General features: G+C 40.8%; 1 protein-coding gene across 4 annotated transcripts; it reads left to right on the plus strand.

Annotated features, from left to right (window-relative positions):
- The first annotated feature begins 9,453 nt into the window (after positions 1-9,453).
- LOC133222185 (serine palmitoyltransferase small subunit B-like) lies at positions 9,454-14,318 on the plus strand. 4 transcript variants are annotated; one of them, XM_061371660.1, is made up of 4 exons: positions 9,454-9,782; positions 10,059-10,243; positions 11,979-12,047; positions 13,311-14,318. In XM_061371660.1, the coding sequence occupies exon 4, from the start codon at positions 13,343-13,345 to the stop codon at positions 13,583-13,585; it is 243 nt and encodes an 80-aa protein (XP_061227644.1). In that variant the 5' UTR covers positions 9,454-9,782; positions 10,059-10,243; positions 11,979-12,047; positions 13,311-13,342; the 3' UTR covers positions 13,586-14,318. The 4 variants fall into 4 exon arrangements, with proteins under 4 accessions (XP_061227644.1, XP_061227646.1, XP_061227647.1 ...); XM_061371662.1 differs by having other exon boundaries at positions 9,454-10,243; XM_061371663.1 differs by lacking the exon at positions 11,979-12,047.
- Positions 14,319-18,552: the final 4,234 nt, after the last annotated feature.

The following is an 18,552-nucleotide window of genomic DNA, read 5'->3' on the forward strand; positions in this document are numbered from 1 at the left end:
AAGCAGGTTTTCAGATGCAAAATTGTATTTACTTTTAACCTCTACAGTGTAACCAAACAGAAACATTTCCCAGCAGGAATAAGTACCCAGTGTAGCTTTTGAATCTTCATGGATTTATGAACCATGTTCAATTGCATTTTTAATTCTTTCCTCACACACAACACTTTTATGGCCTTCCCACCTATCAAAGCACCATAAAAATAGGACTCTGTCATTCCAGAGTCCTATTGTTTCAAGATTCCACAGACTTACTATTAAAGCCCATTTCATGTTTCATAAATTTTTATATCAGACGTTCATCCCTGGCTTGCTTTCCTGTCTAAGTGACATAGTGGATTTTATTTTAAAGATAAATTAAATTCTCTCAGCCATATTTTCTTTATTCCAGGTGTAACCCTAGAGGATCTCTGTAAAATACTGTTTGACAGTGAAGGAAAACAAAGCCCATTTTGAAAATAAAGGGCAAAGTTATCCATAGTTTGTCTCATTGTGACTTATATGTTGAAACCCTCTTCCATGTCACTCATATAAATGTAATAGTTGTTGATCTCCTTCCTGTCTTCATATGCAGAGTTCAGTCAGTGAGTATGCTTCCAATAAATATTTATCAATATATACTCCACTTCAAATGGCTAGAGAAAAGAACTCTGAGTACACAAACCAGTCATTTTAGCTGTAATTCTGCCACTGATTCTAACAGAGAGCAAAGTATTAGACAAATATTTAGATGTGTTTAAATGATCCGGTGTGTCTCTGTGTCATTAAGAAATCTGCATCTCACGGAAGAGACTGAAATCAGTTGTCACATCCATGTGTGACATTTCACCTACATAAATTTAATGCAGGATGATTTGGTGTTCTTTCAAATGGTTTGTATTTAAAAGTTGTCTAAGGAAACAGTTTGCTGCCAAAAAGTGTTGTCATTTTCAAGCGTTTCAGTGAAAATATTGTTTTTATGAAAACTGTAAAACAAATGTCAGTGATTCCTTAAACATTAAGGAAGTAATAGAGCAGGTTTAGAAAATAGCAACTGCAGATTCAAACACATATTACTTCATCCCCACATAACTTATCCAACATTTAAAATATATATCTTAACTCAAAATGAGTGTTTCTCATTTGTTCAGGAGGTTCTGACTTGCTTTCTTGTATTGCCACTCTTGTCTTGATGCTTATCAGTGTGAGACTTCCCATAAGAACCCATTTTATTGGGGATAGAGGCCTTTATTACATGTCATGAAATCTGCTGGACAAGCACTTGAACTTACTTATGTCTTCTCAACTTTTGAATTAAAACTCACTGTAAGGGAATGCTGTGTGGTCTCCCAAACCTGTATTTTACACAAGCCCACTTTTACTGCCACTGCTTCAGATGTATATCTCATGTTTCTTAGACTGCTCCTCACACCTCAACAATGCAGATTTTCTTCAGAGTGCTTATTAGTTTCAGGTAGAAAATGTACAAACATAAAGTGAAATATCTTAAAGTCTTCAAAGTGATATCTTTCATATCATCGTCATTACAGAAATACAGTGTATGGGCATTTAGTTTTTTTCAGTGTGGTTCTACTGTTTCATGTGTATTGGTTGAACCAACCCTTGCTGAAGGCAGCTCTTTAAAAGGTGAAAGGCTCAAAGGTACCTGCAGAGAGGGGTCTTCCATCTTTTGCATAAGAGTTCAGTTGTAAATAGAGCTTGCTTCACTTCCAAAGAGTTTTGTGATTCAAGACTTTAATGAATTTTCAGATCTAGAAAGGCCAGATAAGGAAAAGCAATAGAAGATACATAATATGCACACAGCCAACAGATTCTGTACATTAGGCTTTATTTTGCTTTTCTGTCTTCTCATGGATCCATTCGGCAATTAATTCCTGTTGCTCCTGGTTGAGAACATAGCTAGTAGAACTCAAACTTTGGCTGGTAGCCCAGTTCCTCTCATATAAGTGCACCAGACGTCTCCTGTTCCATTACCAAATCCATAGCATAACGTGTATTTGTTACACAGAAAGTGCTGTTAGTTAATGCTTAACCTAGCTGTGATATTATTTCTTGAATACTTTACTTTTTCCATTACAGCCAGGAGCAGAAGGGAGAAACTCTCATCTGTATGCAGTTATCTGGTTTTACTTCTAAAGCATGAGATAAATGTTAACATTAAGATGTTTCAGCTCAGTTATACTGCCTATCTTGTGGTACATTTCTTACTCTTTAAAGTAGAAATGTTATGAGATTCTATAGAAGAAGGATTGCTTCTTTCTGCTTATGTGGTTTATGCCCTTTTTCTGTAGCAGGCCAAGTCAAGCCACAGTGGCCCTGGCCTCCCTGAGAACTCCAGCACCTGCAAAGCCAGGGATGCACAGCTGCAACTGCAGCACGAATATTGATTGTGTATCAAGGAAAGGAGGAAGTCTTTTCCCTCCTCCAGCAAGAGCTTGGGACACATGAAATATGTATGTGAAATACTGTGTCATTCCTCCAGCAGACAGCATCACTTTCCATTTACTGCACAGGTCTCCTCATAACTCCAATGGGCAGCAACAAACAAGATTGATCAACATTTTTTGTGTCTCTGTTGTGCACTTGCAGATCGCAGAGTCCAGTTAGCATTGTGAGAGGAAAAGGTGACAGGACACACTGTGACTCCTGAAGCATCCTGGTTTGAAAGCAATGACAGGCGTAGCTGACCATGATGAGCCAATTGTGAAACACGTGTCTGCAGTCCCACAGCACTGGGCTTGATGGCAGTGGGGGGTGCATTCGCTGTCTCTTTGGGGCACGGATGACTCCAGCATGCCGGCATTTTCCATACTGCTGAACCTCATTATGGTTGGCTGTTGGAAGCTGCTAGGGAGAGCAGAGCTGGGGATCAAAGAAAGGACACAATCCTCTCTGGGTGCAAATGTCTCAGTTCTGTAAGCCGAGCTCTAACATGTTGGTACAAATGGGTTTGACAGTCAGAAGAGGCAGGATGCAGCGGGTTGAAATAGCCTGGCAATTGCTTTCTGTGTTTTTGTGGGAAGCAGTGACTAATTACATCAGCCGGCAAAAGTGCAAATCCCAGTTCCTTATTTTTGGAGCATTGCTGACAGGCCTCTTTCCTCTCTGTCAAGTAGGCTACGCTCCAAGATACTGAAGTTGCAGTGTTCTCTGTTTCCTTCTAGTCTTTCCTTGACTTATCCTTACTCCCATTTTCACAGTACTGTGAGGATGTTCACTTCTCTAGTTCCAAGGAGTAAGCAATTAAGAAAACAAATGACTTCCTGAGCCTTCAGTTTTATGCTCCTTTCATAGTAGATTAAATTTCACTGAAAGTCATCTGCCCTGTGAAAGTCACCCACGAGGCAGTCTGGGCTAATATCTTAGCAGAAGATAAACTAGTGATCTTTCCATTATTATGAATAATCTCTGCCACTTTTTTCCCTTTGGAGGTACATGGAATATTTTTCTACCTCACAGTTATTAAGCTCCACTGTTATTAAGCACCATAGATTGAAACAGAAGTTTTAAAATGTAGGGATAGAAGAAAATTCAGTTTCAATTAAATTAGAAATAGTTTCATTTTGATTGCACTGACAAAGACTTTTTTGAAATAAGTTTTAGATAAAACACATAGAGGCAGATTAATGTGCCTTTTTGGATTAAAAAAGAAAAAAAAGAGATGTATTATTTGGTGGATTATTCAGTTTTCCAGTGCTTTCCCCTTGCATTGTTTTCACTTTTGACACCATGTATTCCAATCCAAGCAGAATTTTACCAACTAAGATTTTGCTGAAAGAGAGTAGGTACCTGAATGACCGTGCTCCTTCTACTCCAGTATCTATAGCTCAAAGATACTTGGATATTTAAAACCTCTTCAAGACAATTGGGAGTGATACATTAAATAATTTGATAAGCCTAATTTTGGTTTCTCGTCCTGCCACATTGTTCATGTCCACAGTTGTGGCCATGCGCTGTGCTCCCCTGAAGGCCCATTCACTTGAGCACAGTTGTTCACACCAAGGAACAAACACCTCTGTCTTGGGTTTGATGAGGCAAGGAAGGATCCATGCTAAAACAGCAATAGTATCCAAACAATTAAGTAAAGGAAAAATGAGACTCTTGTGAATTTTATTCCAGTCCTCTGGCTAGGCAGAAAGAAAAGGGACACATTTGAATGCCATATACTTCTTAAAGCAATTAAAGACTGAAATACTTCTTAGTACTGCAGTTCCTCTGAAGATCCTTCTGTCAAAAGGTACACTAAATGTTCTCAAATTTGCTTTTTCAAAGGATCAGTTACATAAGACAGGCACTACTTTTTTTTTTTTCCTCATAACACTCGATTAATTATCTAATATCTGGAGAAAATGTAGGATTAGATTTTACAGGGAATATTCTCTTATAGCTAATTTACTCACCAAGTATATGGCGTGCTGAAAGGAAACACAGCAGAACAGAGGGCACTGGTTACCTGAAGGGACTCAGCTCTGAGGGTGCAGGATGCAGGCTGCTCAGGACACACAGCTGCAGGATCCACCTGAGGTGAGAAACACAGTGAGCCCTTGAAGGAAGCATGAGTCTGAGTAAAACCACTCGTGAGTTTACTCGTTTGAGTAAAACCACTTCTAGTTTGGAAAACATGGAATAAAATATAAGCACAAACCCCACAAGCTGTTCACAGAGCTGCGAGAGGAGAGAGGGACTGGGCTGGAAGCGTTATGAAGAGGGTGGATGCAGCAACAACTGTCAATACTGTGTAAGAGGAATTTCTGAGGTCCGTGTGATTGTTCTTACACTATCACTGCCACGGCCACGGTTTGTCCTCTCACCCTATGCCCACACTGAACCTGGCCTCTCACCATATGCCCACAACCATCACGGCCCGTTGCCCCCTGAAGTCGGCGTGCGACTACCGACCCCAGCAGCCCTTGCGGTACCCTCCCGCTGCTTCTGGCGGTCCTTGCCGCGGGGTCTGCTGGGGTTTGTAGGCAGCTTCCGCCTTAGGGGGCCGCGGCTCAACATGAATACCTCTCCGCCTATGGGAGCCGGGGGACAGCGGTCGGGTTACTCTGTGGGGCAGGTGCTGCGGACGGCCCGGGACTGGGGGAGAGACACGAAGCGGCAGCATAGGGCGAGGCCGGGTTGGTAGCCCTTGGCAGCCAGGCCGGGCCAGCAAAGAGGCTTAAGGAGCCGGCGGGGGGCTGAGGGCATTGGGAGTGTGGAGAGGGATGGCAGCGCGGGGGACTCCTGTAGGCTCCGGGGGCCCGACTGTGGTGAATGGCGGGCAGGTGCTGAGGTTTCACACAGCCGCCCTTCTGTCTCTAGTGAGCATATGAGATCTGAGAGAGTGTTTTTGGTGTTTTTTTTTTTTTTTTGTGGTGGTGGTGTTTTGTTGTTTAAATTTAACTATTTTTTTTTTCCTTTGAGTTTGTTTCATGGCAATGATCACTTCATGACTCCTTGTCCCTCACAAGGTAAGGGCCTGTGAAGGGCTCCTGCCTGGTAGGGGCACTGCATCCCTCACCAGTCCACTGACAGGGCTTTTTTCTCAGAGCAAGGCCAGGTCTCCTGATGACATAGAATCACAGAATCATGGAACGGTTTGGGTTGGAAGGGACCTTAAAGATCATCTGGGTCCAACTCTCCTGCCACGGGCAGGGACATCTTCCACCAGATCACATTCCCAGGCCCTGTCCAGCCTGGCCTTGAACACTATCAGGGATGGACATATGATGGATGATGGCTGGGTGAAGAGCTGTACTCTACTGAAAGACTGAATTCAGCTTTGAGCATGGTTTTGGGAGTGGTACATGCTTCAGGTAGGCTTTAGATGTCACAACTGAAATTAAAGAGGACGTGAGTGAGAATTCATTACTCTTGCCGTGGAAGGGACTCCCATTTTGGTAACTACCTGTCTTAATTATACCAAGAGACAAACACTAAGCTCATCCTTTCGTTTTGCATATTTTCTTAAAATAACAAAGTTTTGATTTCTTGTCTTTCCTCCTGAACACCAGGTCTTTGGACCTCACCCTACACTAATTTATTTTGCAGACAAATCTTCTGTACAGTGCACAAGTTCTGGTGGATTCTTAGTGTGTGTTAAGTATATGTTGACATAGTTGCAAGAGAGAACCTAGTACACAACTATTACCCTTTTGATGCTCTGCAAGTGGAATATTGTCCTGGGTTTAGCAGTGGCAGTCATTTTTCTCTTTCTTGGTAGCTGGTGCAGTGCTGTGTTTTGACTTTCAGCTGGGAACAGAGCTGAAAAACAATGATGTTTTGGTTTGGCCAAGGACTTCGTGGGCCTCATGCTCTACCAGGGAGGAGGGAAGCCAGGAGGAAGCAGAGACAGGACACCTGACCCAAACTGACCAAAGAGGTATTCCATACCACAGCACGTCATGCCCAGGATGTAACTGGGAGGTACCCGAAAGGACAGGGGGTTGGCTGGGTCGGACTGGTGGTTCGGTGCGTGGTATTGTACTCCTTTCCCTTGCTATTTTCTCTTGTCATTGTTGTCGTTGGTGGTAGCGGTGGTGATTCGTATTGTACATTAGTTGCTAGACTGTTCTTATCTCAGCCCGTGGGAGTTGCATTCCTTCGATTCTCCTCCCCATCCCTCTGGGACCGGGGAAGGGGGGGGGCAGCCCCTGGGGAAGGGGGTGGGGACGGACTAACGTGGGCCTCGATTGCTTCCAGCCTGGCACCACTCACTGGGAGTAAGTGCACAAGCTGTCTTGGTTGGGGTTAAACCACGACAAATATTCTTTTGCATATTCCAAACAGTGCTTATTGCGCTGTTTCCTGTGGTTTCAGCATTAGATGGGGAAGGGTTTAATGCTGCAATGATTTGGAATTAGTTGTTGCCTGTTAAAGAGCCCTTTTTGTCTTTTTTGCAACTGAGCTAAGTCACAAAGTCTTTGGGAATCCCTCAGCGCCTGTGACAGAATCAGGCAGCTGAGCATCTTCCTGGAAAAGGGATCAAGCATTACTGGAGCACATCAAGACTGCAGCTGTTGCCATCCTCAGCATACATAGAGAAACCTTCTACTCCCTACACACGTGGGAGACAACTGTATTTGCTGGCAGCACAACTGAAGTTTGCAGTGCTGAGGCCTTCAAGATAGCTAGGGTTGTATCACATGTGCTTTAAAGTAAAACTACAGAATGATGCTAAAATTTAGAGAACAGGAGAATCTTGGTCTTAGGAGAGCAGTCAGTGTAACCAGCTGCTAGTCCCAGGCTGAACATTCAGCTCTGCAATCACAGTTGTGGCTTTGTATCTGTACAGTTCTAGATTTTAAACTCCTTTTAGGCAGCTTTTCATTTTCAGTTATATTTGCTTCACACCTGAAACAGTCAGTTACATGTTGAGGGGTATGACAACATGGGCAACACTGAGGAAAAACTGAAACTGATAAACATTACAGAAATAAGGAGAAAGGAGAGTTTAGCTGCTATGAGCAGGAACATAGAGCTTCCCCTTTCTAGTCCTAAATGACTCATTCTCATTTAAGAAAGTCTGCCAAGTGAAGGAATATGTGGTGAATTTGAACCACACTTGGAGACAAGCCTTTGACTTGGGTGAGAGACCAGGCATGCAAGGACTGTCCCACAAGAGTATATTCTAGATACTGCTAGGACACTGATGGGCAGGATAAACTTGTTTTGCTGGGGTTTCCCATGCATCAGTGGTAGCTAAATAAGAAATAATATGAGTGAGCTATATAGTAAGATAAACAGTAATTGTCTAGGTTCACTGCTTTCACAACTGATGTGCTTAACTGTCCAGCTTTTGTGAAACACTCCGTGACACATGGAATGGCATGATATCATCTTAGTCTGTGCCTAATCCTTCTGGGCCAGCTACATATATTCCTTGTGCTTTTGGAGATCACTAGCCTCCATAATTTTCACTTACTTAATTATCTGTCCTGATGCAGAATTTAAGAAGTTCCTGAACTGGTATAGCCAGGTGTGGGGAAGCATGCTGGGAAATTGTATGACTCTTGCAGGCAAAAATGTAATAATGAAAATATGCTTTTTGCATTACAAATGGGAGCAAGTCAAGCTGGAGCCAAGATACATTCCTCATCAAGATACATTCCTCATCAAGATACATTCCTGGAGTTGCTATATGGGGTCATACAGCCTGATTCCAGTGATACTACTCCAGATAAACCTGTCTTCTGGTGCCAGAAATTGTGGAGCCACATGCCAGATATTTTACATCACATAAAGCAGAAAACCTTTCTAAGAACTGGCCTGTTCTACACTACAGGACAATGCTTCTCCTTTCCTGGAACAGTAGTGTATGTTCTGGTGCAACTTGGTTGTATTGGCAAATCAAGCTGACAAGTTGCTATAAAAGCCATCCCATATTGCTTAGTTTCTTTCCCTGTGCCATGAAGATGATGCTCAGGTGCCTTGAGGACACAGGATGATGCTGCAGGTGTTCACAGGAGGAGGCTGGTGTCTCTGTTCGTGATCATGTTACTTACCTTACGGTGCAGTTCCATAGCAGGTTAAAATCACCTTTGCCTCAGTTGCTGTGCCCTGCCTAACTTCCCACCATCTCCTTGCCCTTGGCCTATGTTTCCATCCTGTCCCTTCTTCCAGTGCCTGCAGTTGTGTGGTCAGGTTTTGTGCAGACTGAAGATGCTGGCACATCTATGATCTGCCAGGCCTGAGCTAGTTCCCTGATGTGTCCTCCTTGCCAGCATGAGGGAGAGAGCAGGAAGAGGTTGCTGAGCTAAGGACCACATTATGGGCTTGAAGCTGCAGTCCGAAGAGCTTGTACACACAGATGCTGGCTGTCACAGAGAGCTGCCTCCCCTGGATGTTAATAATTCATCAGTGATGCTTTTTTCCAAGAGGTGCTGGAGCCAAAAGGGATCAAACAAACTGAAGTATACTGTTACAACAAAACAAACTTGTCTGTGCCTTGCTTTGGGTAGATAGATAGATGGGGTAGATTAGAAAGCTGTCCTGATCACTTTAGCTTTCTGCTTTGATTATCTTCCAGTGTGTAAATTTTTAAGTAGACAGATAAATGACTTGCCACAGTGTAGAGGTGTAAGGTAGAGAGATTTTGGGCATTTTTAGCTTGGTCTTCTATGGAAATATGGTTTATTTTCTTTCATTATCTCTATCTCTCTATACACACCATACTTTTTAACCCATGACCCATTTCAGTTAAGTCGGAAAAAGAAGTACTCAAATTAATTCTTTGAGAAGATCTCAAAGACACAAATTGTGTCAACAGAAATGATCAGGAAGAGAAAAAGTAGGATATCATATAGTCCTTACTAGACAACAAAGAAACTACACAGCAGCCATTCTGAAGCCAAATGCAGAACAAATGCCTCAGTGGAGGTTTGCACCTTACTAGACATCAGAGGATCCCATTATAAGATATAAAATAATAGGAAAAGAAAAAACCCCACCCCCAAAACCAAAACGCACAGTACTTCTGCTTCTGGAGCTAATTGTCTACATTTTGTATAAACCAGAAGTGGTGGCTTTTCCATATGGGGAACCTCACTGAACTTAGAAAAGAGAGGCTGGTGATTTCTTTTAGCACAGTGGTAATTTGGATGTTTCTGGTTGCTGTCTCACTGTGTGACTTTCATATGGTTGTGTTAGAATTTGTTCGTCTGGAAACCACAGTTGGAAGCAGTAAAAAGAGGTTTTGAAATTTAATTGTGTGGGCAACACCATCAAGAGACCTCAAAACAAGGGACCAGCCCCTCTGGGACAGAATGCTATCCAGGAGATTCCCTTTCCTGCTCTTCAGAGTAAGTTCTATGCATCTGCAGTCTTCCTTCACAGTGCCTTACCAAATGTTGCAGTATGATTTCGTCTGGTTTTGTTGGACTGTTTTGCTTTGTTTTTATCTTGAAGACTATTTCTGTTTCTTCCATATGTGGGAAAAAAAAATCTTGAAGTGCATAGGCTAAAACTGCCTTAAAAGCCAGGCATTTGAGGTGAATTTTGTATTCTGCGTGAAGCTATACACATATGATTACAACTTGTGAAAAGTATTTGTGAGTTCTTATTTCCCTTTGGGGTAGAAGCTGGGAAAAGCAGCAGGAGTGGCCACTCAGAAAATGAGGAGAGAATGCCTGGTGGATTTACATACCACCGTCTGAGATCTGCTTACAGCTCCACACTAGGAATGGATTCTGCCTACCCAAACTTTTTATTGCTGTGAAACTGCCTGTTCTTCTGCACTACCACGGTGGCACTCGGCTGTCAGGTAAAAACTTTTTGATGCTGTTAGGAACTACAGCAAATCCAGCAAGTCTCTTTCTGCATTGTTTCAACTCAGGGAATTTGCTATTGAAAGAACTAGTGGATAATTACTGAAAAGAATGAAAACTTCTTATGGTTTTGCACCTGAGAATGGCAGAAGTATTGATCTGAGTTTTCCTGGGTCTTATGGAAATGTTTTTTGGAGAGGATTCAGAGAGCACAGAGGTGGCAGCCCTGCCTTCAGGTGTCCTGGTAATCAGTGTTCTGCCACTGCATCTTGATAAAGGATTCAGAAGAGGCTGATCCACCTCACAGGGAGAGTGAGTAATGTGAAGCAGGGACGTCCTTGAGGAGGAGGTATTGTGGCTATCAAATGTTTCTCCTGTGTATACATTTTTTCACCAACATCTTAATGGAAAAATAAAACCAACACTCAAACCAACAACCAACTAACCTGAAAATCAACTTTTCCCAGCCCATCCCTCCATACTCCATGGAAATATGGAGTTGGTTGAAAGTAGAAACTCTTAAGATAATAATCCTGCAGCAGTACTCCAGGGCAATTATATTTCACGTTTGATGAGTCCATTCTCTAGACCACAAACTAGGTTATACCTTCCATCATGTAGTAGTTTGTTCAGTTCATGATATACACTCCTCCTCTGGCAAACCCTTGTGGGGCATGGGGCATATTGACTACTGCTGCTAGGGACAGTAGTTTACTATTCTAAATTTTCTGTGAAAAATGAACAGGTTTTAGACAGAAAAAATTATTTTGTTGAAAAACAGAATAAAGTTTAACAGGGCAGGGATGAGGTAGGAAGTTACTAATACATAAGCAGTTATTAATAGATCAGCAGTTACTAACAGATCAACTTAGGCTGTGTTTTGTAAGGAAGGGAAGAAGGAAGGTGAGGCTCAGATGCCTTAGACATTGTTTATGGCGTAGTCTCCCAAAATGAAGCTGATTCATATTTGGAAATTATTTGAGTGCAGGTAGATTGTTTAGAACATAATATATTATGCAGATTTCTGCCTCGTTTGCTTGTCCAATTGGATCATTAAAATGCTTCAAGCATTTGTGGCTTGGTTTTATTTAGAAGTATTTTAAAGAAAAAAAATCACAGTATTTTTCTTGCAGAAATCTTGTCCATGTATTGTCTCCACCCTGGGGTTTCTGGATGAGGACCACTGAGGTGTCTATACAAGGCTGGGATATACTGATACAGAGAAGTCTGGGAACTGTTTGGAAGTGGTATTAATCAACGGTTGCAGGAGGTAGTGGCTTCACCAGAGACTTGTCTGTGACATATTAATTGAGCTACATTTTTGTGGCTACATAACTTGTATTTTTGCATGGATGTTAATTGCACCTTGTAGGAACCTTGGCATCTTGCATCGTAAAGTCCCACAGAAACAGAGATGCTTTTTGAGATGCAAAATTAGGGAAGGCACAGACTGTAAACATGTTTTGCTGATTGTCCTGAATAGTGTTTCAGCCTTGTATGTTCCTCCCAACCTGCAGTTCTTAAACTCTGACTTTGTACAAGTTATCAAATTAATGCTGTCACGAGAGCATGGTACCAAGCCAGACGATGGCTGTCCTGGTTGCATAATGCAGACAATTTTGGCCAGAGTTTTAGCAACAGTGAAGAAGGGCGGGGTATGGAGGATACACACTGTAATTGAGGATCAAAGGTAATTGTTTCTGCCTCTTAATCTGTACCTGAGCTGTTCAGCTGCAAAAGGCAGAAGTGTTAGGAAGTGTCTCTCACCTGGATGTTTTGTCATCAGGGAGAAGTGAAGAGGTAAGTTCCACTTTCTACAAAATCAACTTTTGGTAGGAAACGTCTTTCTTCAAAGATACTTGGCAATGCATTTGATGATAAGAGGCTTAGGTATAACCTAGGTTTAGTAAAAGCTGCATGTAATGTACAGAAATGTGATGGATATATTAAGGATATTGCTAAAAGTAGCTAACAACAATTCTTAACTACAGAAGCATTATCTAGTTTATCTCACCTGTCAGGCAGAGAAGAGTTGGAGAAGCTGTAGAAGTTAAATGAAAAGGTGAGGCAAAATTTTTCAAAAAAACATTAGGAAGGGGCTTTTGTTAACATAAAGTCCCACTCTGTATTGATATATGAAGTTGTATTTAATTTCTGTGGAATAATTTCTTTTCACAGATCTTGACACCACCAGAAGTTATTTTCTATTAAAAAGTGAGGAATCAGTTTTTGTTTTGTCATCTCTTATTTACCAAATGACAGGAAGCACCAGTAACTGAAATAGTCCTGTTTTCTCCTTACCTCTCCAGTTCTGTGTTCTGGTACCTACACAACATAATACTTAGTAATCATCAACATTAATTTGAACACAAAGCTTTAAAATAAATACATATGCTTTCAATCTCTGTTGCAAAAGCAGCAGGAGAATTCAGATATAGTTTCTTTTATTGTAGTTCTGTCTGTGTGGTGTTCTGCATACTTACAGTTTGCATTCCAGCAGCACTTGAAACATAGGATATAAAATTCAGCCTGCAGTAGGAGAAATCAGACTTCTAGCCAAGCTCTATGTCAAAATCCTAGAGTGGTGAAGGAGAGAGGGTTTGAAATGCTCTTTGATTGAAGCCTTAAATAACCCAGTGCAAGGCAAAGTTATGAAAGTAGATTTTGGCTCAGAGAACAGAATTGCACCAATTATTGGGTAACTGATTTCTGGAATAAAACATTGTGGAGCCTTCTTGGTAAATAAGAGTGCCGGTGATCTAACTGTCATGTTCAGAACTGAATATAGGAAAGGAAAATGGAATACAAATGAAGCCTTTTATGGGATGGGGTAGAAGAATGACTCATGTTAGTCTGTTACTATTTGACCATGTTTTATGCTTTAAAATGCATTTGCGACCTTGGAATTTTACATCTGCTGGGGATTTAAAACATAATTTACTAAAAATGGTCAGTATGAGCTGAGTAGCACAGAGTTGCTGTGCATATGATGTTTTTATGGGGTTTTTTTTGCCTTTTTTTTTAGAAGAAGTTTTCTGTTTTTACTATCCATTATTTTAATAGGGAAGGCTTTCAGAAGTGGCACAAAGTTGAAGATGGATATTAAGAGCATGAAGAACTATCTCTATTGGCTGTTCTGCCAGTTCGAACTAATTACCTGCAGCTACCTCATGGAGCCCTGGGAAAAAGTGCTTTTCTACACTTTCAACATTACCATGTTATTTATGGTGTTATACACTGCTTACATCTATGTCCCCATCCACATTAGCACGGCTTTTCAATTCTGCTTGCACGTACTTGGAAACCAACATGAAAATGCTGTTTCTATCGTGAAGTAACACTAGCAGCCCGACCCTGACTTTTGGATCAAAGAAGTGTTTCTCTTAACACTCCATTTTGTTTATAAACAAGTTCAGGGTGTGCACAGATGCTGCTTTATTCTGCAGTAGCTCTTAATGTTCTTCTGTATTCTGGGACTCTGACAGCAAATTATTTTGCCAAAACAATTTCAATCACTCCTCATTTTTATTGGTTGACTGACTGCTTCTTGAGGATCTTTCAATTTTAAAGACTGGCTGAAGTTCTGAAGTTTGGTACAGAAACAACTGTGCTGCATATTTTGTTATTGCAGGGAGAGCTGCTCGGATATGGAGAGTTTTCATCTTGAGAAATTACAAGGCGTACATTTGGTCTCATCTGCTGTAATTTTGCTGACAGGAAAGATGTGTACACAAAAGGTGTTTCACAACACTATAGGGCTATAAGCTGCTTCTCTAAGCTTGGTATGTATTTATTTATAGAATGATTTTATTATTTATTTCTTTTCCTCATTTATTTAGGACAATGGATTACTTGAATGTTTCATGATCATTGTGCAAATAAAGCAGTTGACCTATTAAAAAGGTGGAGATTCACTTTCATGAAAATTCATAATAAAATTCTGATATTCATGGACTTTATTAAAAAAGATAGGTTTTGTTTTACTTTGAGAAGACTGGTAAAGCACACCTATTGTACACAGAACATGAAACTACATATTTGGTTCTGATAGGGACGTTTTGGTTGAAAAACAATAAACCCCTACCTAAAACACAATGTCTCTCCTTTTTGCCTAAATTACTTATGCTCCCTCTTTTACCTTCTTTTAGACTCTACATGTTGAATAGTGTCTGAAACATGAATTCTTGAGACTGCACACTGTGTGACTAATGTAACTGGCTTGGTTTCAACGTCCATATTTTTTAAGCTTCAACCTTAGAAACACAAGATACCTGTACTGTCAAATGTGAAGTGGAGCTGGCCAGGGATGAAGGACCCATATGATAAACTTGGCAATGAGAACTGGTGTTCTGTGTCATCCCAGCAGAAGAACAGAGTAGAAGCATGGTGCATACAGGGTAATGTAATCTTGATCTTGCTCCCACCCACACTGAAGTGAGTTTTCTTGTCTCTTGCAAGTGTTGAGCTGCCCTGGAACATCCTCTCCTTCAAAAGCTAGGGTGTTATTACTGCGTGGCAGTCAAATGACTATGAATTGAGAGTTGGTCATGGAAGGTGATAAAGTGAAGACATTAGTTATTTGTCATCTCAGCAAGGTCAGTTACTTTCCCAATTTATAATTGAGGGAAAATAAGGTAGGATAAAAAATAGTTTATTCGGGGAAAATGAAGGCAGCTGTGCTCAACTTTACAACTCTTTTAACAGGACCCAACTAATTTCTAAGTTGGTAAAACAAACAAACAAACAAACAAAAAAAAACAAAAAGAAAAACCTCAATGAAAACCACCCCACTTCTATTTAATGCTTTAAGTTAGAATCCAATTGTATGTTTTGTTAAAGAAATATAATGGCTAAAGTAGTAAATATCTTACATTTGCTCATAGCAGCTTTCATAGACAGTACATGTATTTAATTTACTGATGTTTAGGAACAGAAGAAGAAAACCTGGTATTTGAGTTATGGTAATTATTAGACTACTTATGAAGACATTAATTTTGTTTCAAATTTATCTATAACATAGGTAAGTAAATACTGCATTTTGCATTATATGTGCAGGGGAGGTGTGTATAAACTGCCTTGCATGCTGCGAGGAAAACTCGGTGGATAAGCAAGCCACCATATACATGATCACACTAAATTACAGCTGAAGACTCTGCACATACATCTGAAGTATTTCTTGACGTTAACTCTCTCACTGGGCTGGAGAAGTAGGAACTCTTCCCCTGGGTGTGTTTTTGTTTACTGCCATCCTTTCTCCATCTCTCTCAGCACAAACCCACTTGGTGTTTGTTGTGGTTGTCCAAAGATCCTGCTGCCTCTTCTTCAACAGCTGGGTAGGATCCTGCTGGTTGAGCTGCGTGGTGTGCGTGCGGCAGTCCTTCTGTACTGGCTGGCTCCTGGGTGTCTGCTAGTGACAGTCACTTCAGCTCTCTGTGCTGTTCCACAGCAGAAAAAACCCTCCTCAGCTGTGTGAATCAGAGAGAGTCAGGAAAGCAACAAAAAGCAAAGAAGGTAACAAGTGGCTGAAAAACAGCCCTCCCCCCCCCCCCCCTCGGTTAGTGTTACTCATCATAATCTTTTCCCTGCCTGTCACTCAGATTCTCATCTACAGAATAGGTTTTTGAAATATTACATTTAAACTCCACCTTGCAGTTTCAGTTTTGAAACACAAACCTGCTTGGGCAGGTTCCCTACTGGAAGCTGCAGTTTGCCTAGCAGCCTGAGGCGCAGAATTGTTAGAAGGTGGCTGTGGCTCCAGATTTGCTGAGGTCAGGCCTGTGCATGCTCATCTAGCAATGTAAATTTGATCAAGGTCAGACACAGTGTAATTTGGTGTCTATCAAAATCACTATGCACTTCACATGTTTATCCCAGCTGTGTGAAAACAAATGCTGTCTGCCACGGAGCACAGACTACTCTAAGAGTCTGCTTCAGTATTTTTCAAGATTGTTTTCATTCAGCAGTTTCTAGCTTTGAAAATTGTGTCCAATCATCAGAGCTGGTACTGGCTCAGCCCTTAAGTTGCCACAGTATTTCTTTTCGGAACCTGATGGAAAGTGTTGCAAAGCCAGATTTACTAATGCATGGCTGAAACAGAAAGTGTTACAAGAGGAGTAGGAAATGGCCCTGTGATGATACTCTACCTTAAAAGGAAGGTGAGGGTGATGTGCAGCACCACCAGAACTGCTTCGCTGACTCTTTTAAAGACCTTTTGAAAGGAATCTCATATTTAAATTGTACAATTTACCAACACTGGATCAACAAGATTTGAAACTAAAGAACAAATAATAAATATCTGCTAAAATAAAGCTGCTCATGCTGTTCCATAGGAACTGTTTGATCTTTACAGCTGTAATACACAATGGCAGATTCACAGTGTCCCCATTATGAAGGTTTATTATTGTAGGACAGCTACAGCTAATCTCTCATTAAACTACAACTGTATTTTATCGATCCAAATAGTTTGCCTTCCTCAAGGCAATGAAGATGATGATTTTGTTCACACAAAACTTTACTCTCTCTGCTACTGACCACTTCTGACAATTTTCAGAGGCCTCAGAGAAGTTCATGCTCCTTGTTACTTCTATTGCTTTGCCACTACAATGTATGCATTTTGCCTCTACTACTATTTACATCTGAGTGTAATTTGAGTTCTTATCTGAGGTATTAATTATCTGACTTGAAAATCCTGTCTCTAAGATGAAATTATCAGCACTTGAGAGCCTCTGCATCCTGCAGAAGATCCTCCTTTTCATCTTGCATAAATTTGTTTAGAATGATGTTGCGTTTACAGCAGATCAGTTTCCTTTTAGAAAGCTGACCTTAAATTACTCAGGCCTGTTTGGGTGAAACTTTCTGCCTAACTTGCCTGCTTAGCTGAAACTACTTTTTGCAACAGCTTAGTCTTCTTTATTACAGAAAAATAATTCTTTCTATAGTGGTGACATTTCCATTGTACAGTGTAAACAGCATATAGAATAGTATTTATGCAGAAATTTGTCTAGATATTTTTTAGACTACCTCCAGGTCTGCAGTGTTGGGAGCATACATGCCAACCTGGCACTGAGGCTTCCATGAGGGAACCTTGAAATGCCCGAACACTTCCTTACCTCAGTGGATCCAGGGCTCCTATTCTGAATTATTTTCAATATGATCATTTGCCTTTCAAAGAAAAGTCTAAAACAAACCTAGGACTTCAAGAGACTTCCAGCGTTTTCTCTTCTGCTGCATTCATACCAGCTTAAATATGTCAAGCTTTCATATATTAGCATAAATTAACTTCAGCAGAGGTATGGGTTAAAAATTGCAGCCCTTTATATCTCAGATCCACCCTACAAAAAGGTATGAATTAACAAAGACCTACATTAATAATAAAGGCGTTAATTGTTACAACCCATGCAGCACAAAGCCTCATCATGCTAAGTGGTATGCAAAACAACCTGCTGAGTAATTTACAGCTTAAATAGTTTCCTTCTATCTTACAAAACTTGTCACTGAGCACAGATTACCCTAAAATATCTTCCAAGTGTTTTCAGTCCTTGGCACATCTGAAACATTTTCTTAGTTGATATGAAAAGGAACATTAGCTGTGGATTTGTGTCATACATAATTGTTTCATTTTATAAAGCTGAATATTCAAATTAAATGAAGGCACTTATATTTCCTTATGATTATTCTTTTTGTTTTCACCATGGAAATGACATCCTGACAAATTTTAAACTTTATCTCCTGTTTCTTACATATCCTAACCAAGTTTCCATCCTAAGCTGGCAATGAAGGTGAAATACAGAAAACATCAGTGATTTCTGAAGGCAAATAATATTTGCTATGTGGTTATGTTCTGGACAAGCTGTAGGAAACATTGCCAAAACCCCTCTGAAACGCAACAAGAGTCGTGCTCCTACATTCAATTGCTCATTTAATGCAACTAAAACAAGCAGCCATGGCAAAGTGTAAGTAGAAACAAATCTGCTGGCAGGATTAGTTTGCTATGAATAAGTGCTTTAACATCAAGATCAAAGCAACTTTTGTCTTATTTTTCGTTAGGCTGGTGTTATTTTAAACTGAAATGAAAATATAAGGAACTACACCGGCATCAAGAAGTTTTTCGGAGCTTATAGCCATCTTTAGAACAGCTAAACGGACCGAGGTTGGGGCCATTAACGTGAGGGAATACTGACATCAGGTGGACCATCACGTTAATCGCAGGCACGTCTCAATTTTTCTATGGCAACTTCTACAGAAGAATGGGCAAGCGCCTCCTGCTGTGAATGCCGCCTGTCCCAAACGATACCTACACTTCTTG

The sequence above is a fragment of the Neopsephotus bourkii genome, unplaced genomic scaffold (genome assembly GCF_033783945.1).
Source record: "Neopsephotus bourkii isolate Nb327-2 ecotype Australia unplaced genomic scaffold, CSIRO-AGI_Nbou_v1 NB_1574, whole genome shotgun sequence".
Taxonomy (NCBI): domain Eukaryota; kingdom Metazoa; phylum Chordata; class Aves; order Psittaciformes; family Psittacidae; genus Neopsephotus; species Neopsephotus bourkii.

Coding starts and splice junctions, on each gene's coding strand:
- LOC133222185 (XM_061371662.1), top strand. CDS start 13,343: ATGGATATTAAGAGCATGAAGAACTATCTCTATTGGCTGTTCTGCCAG.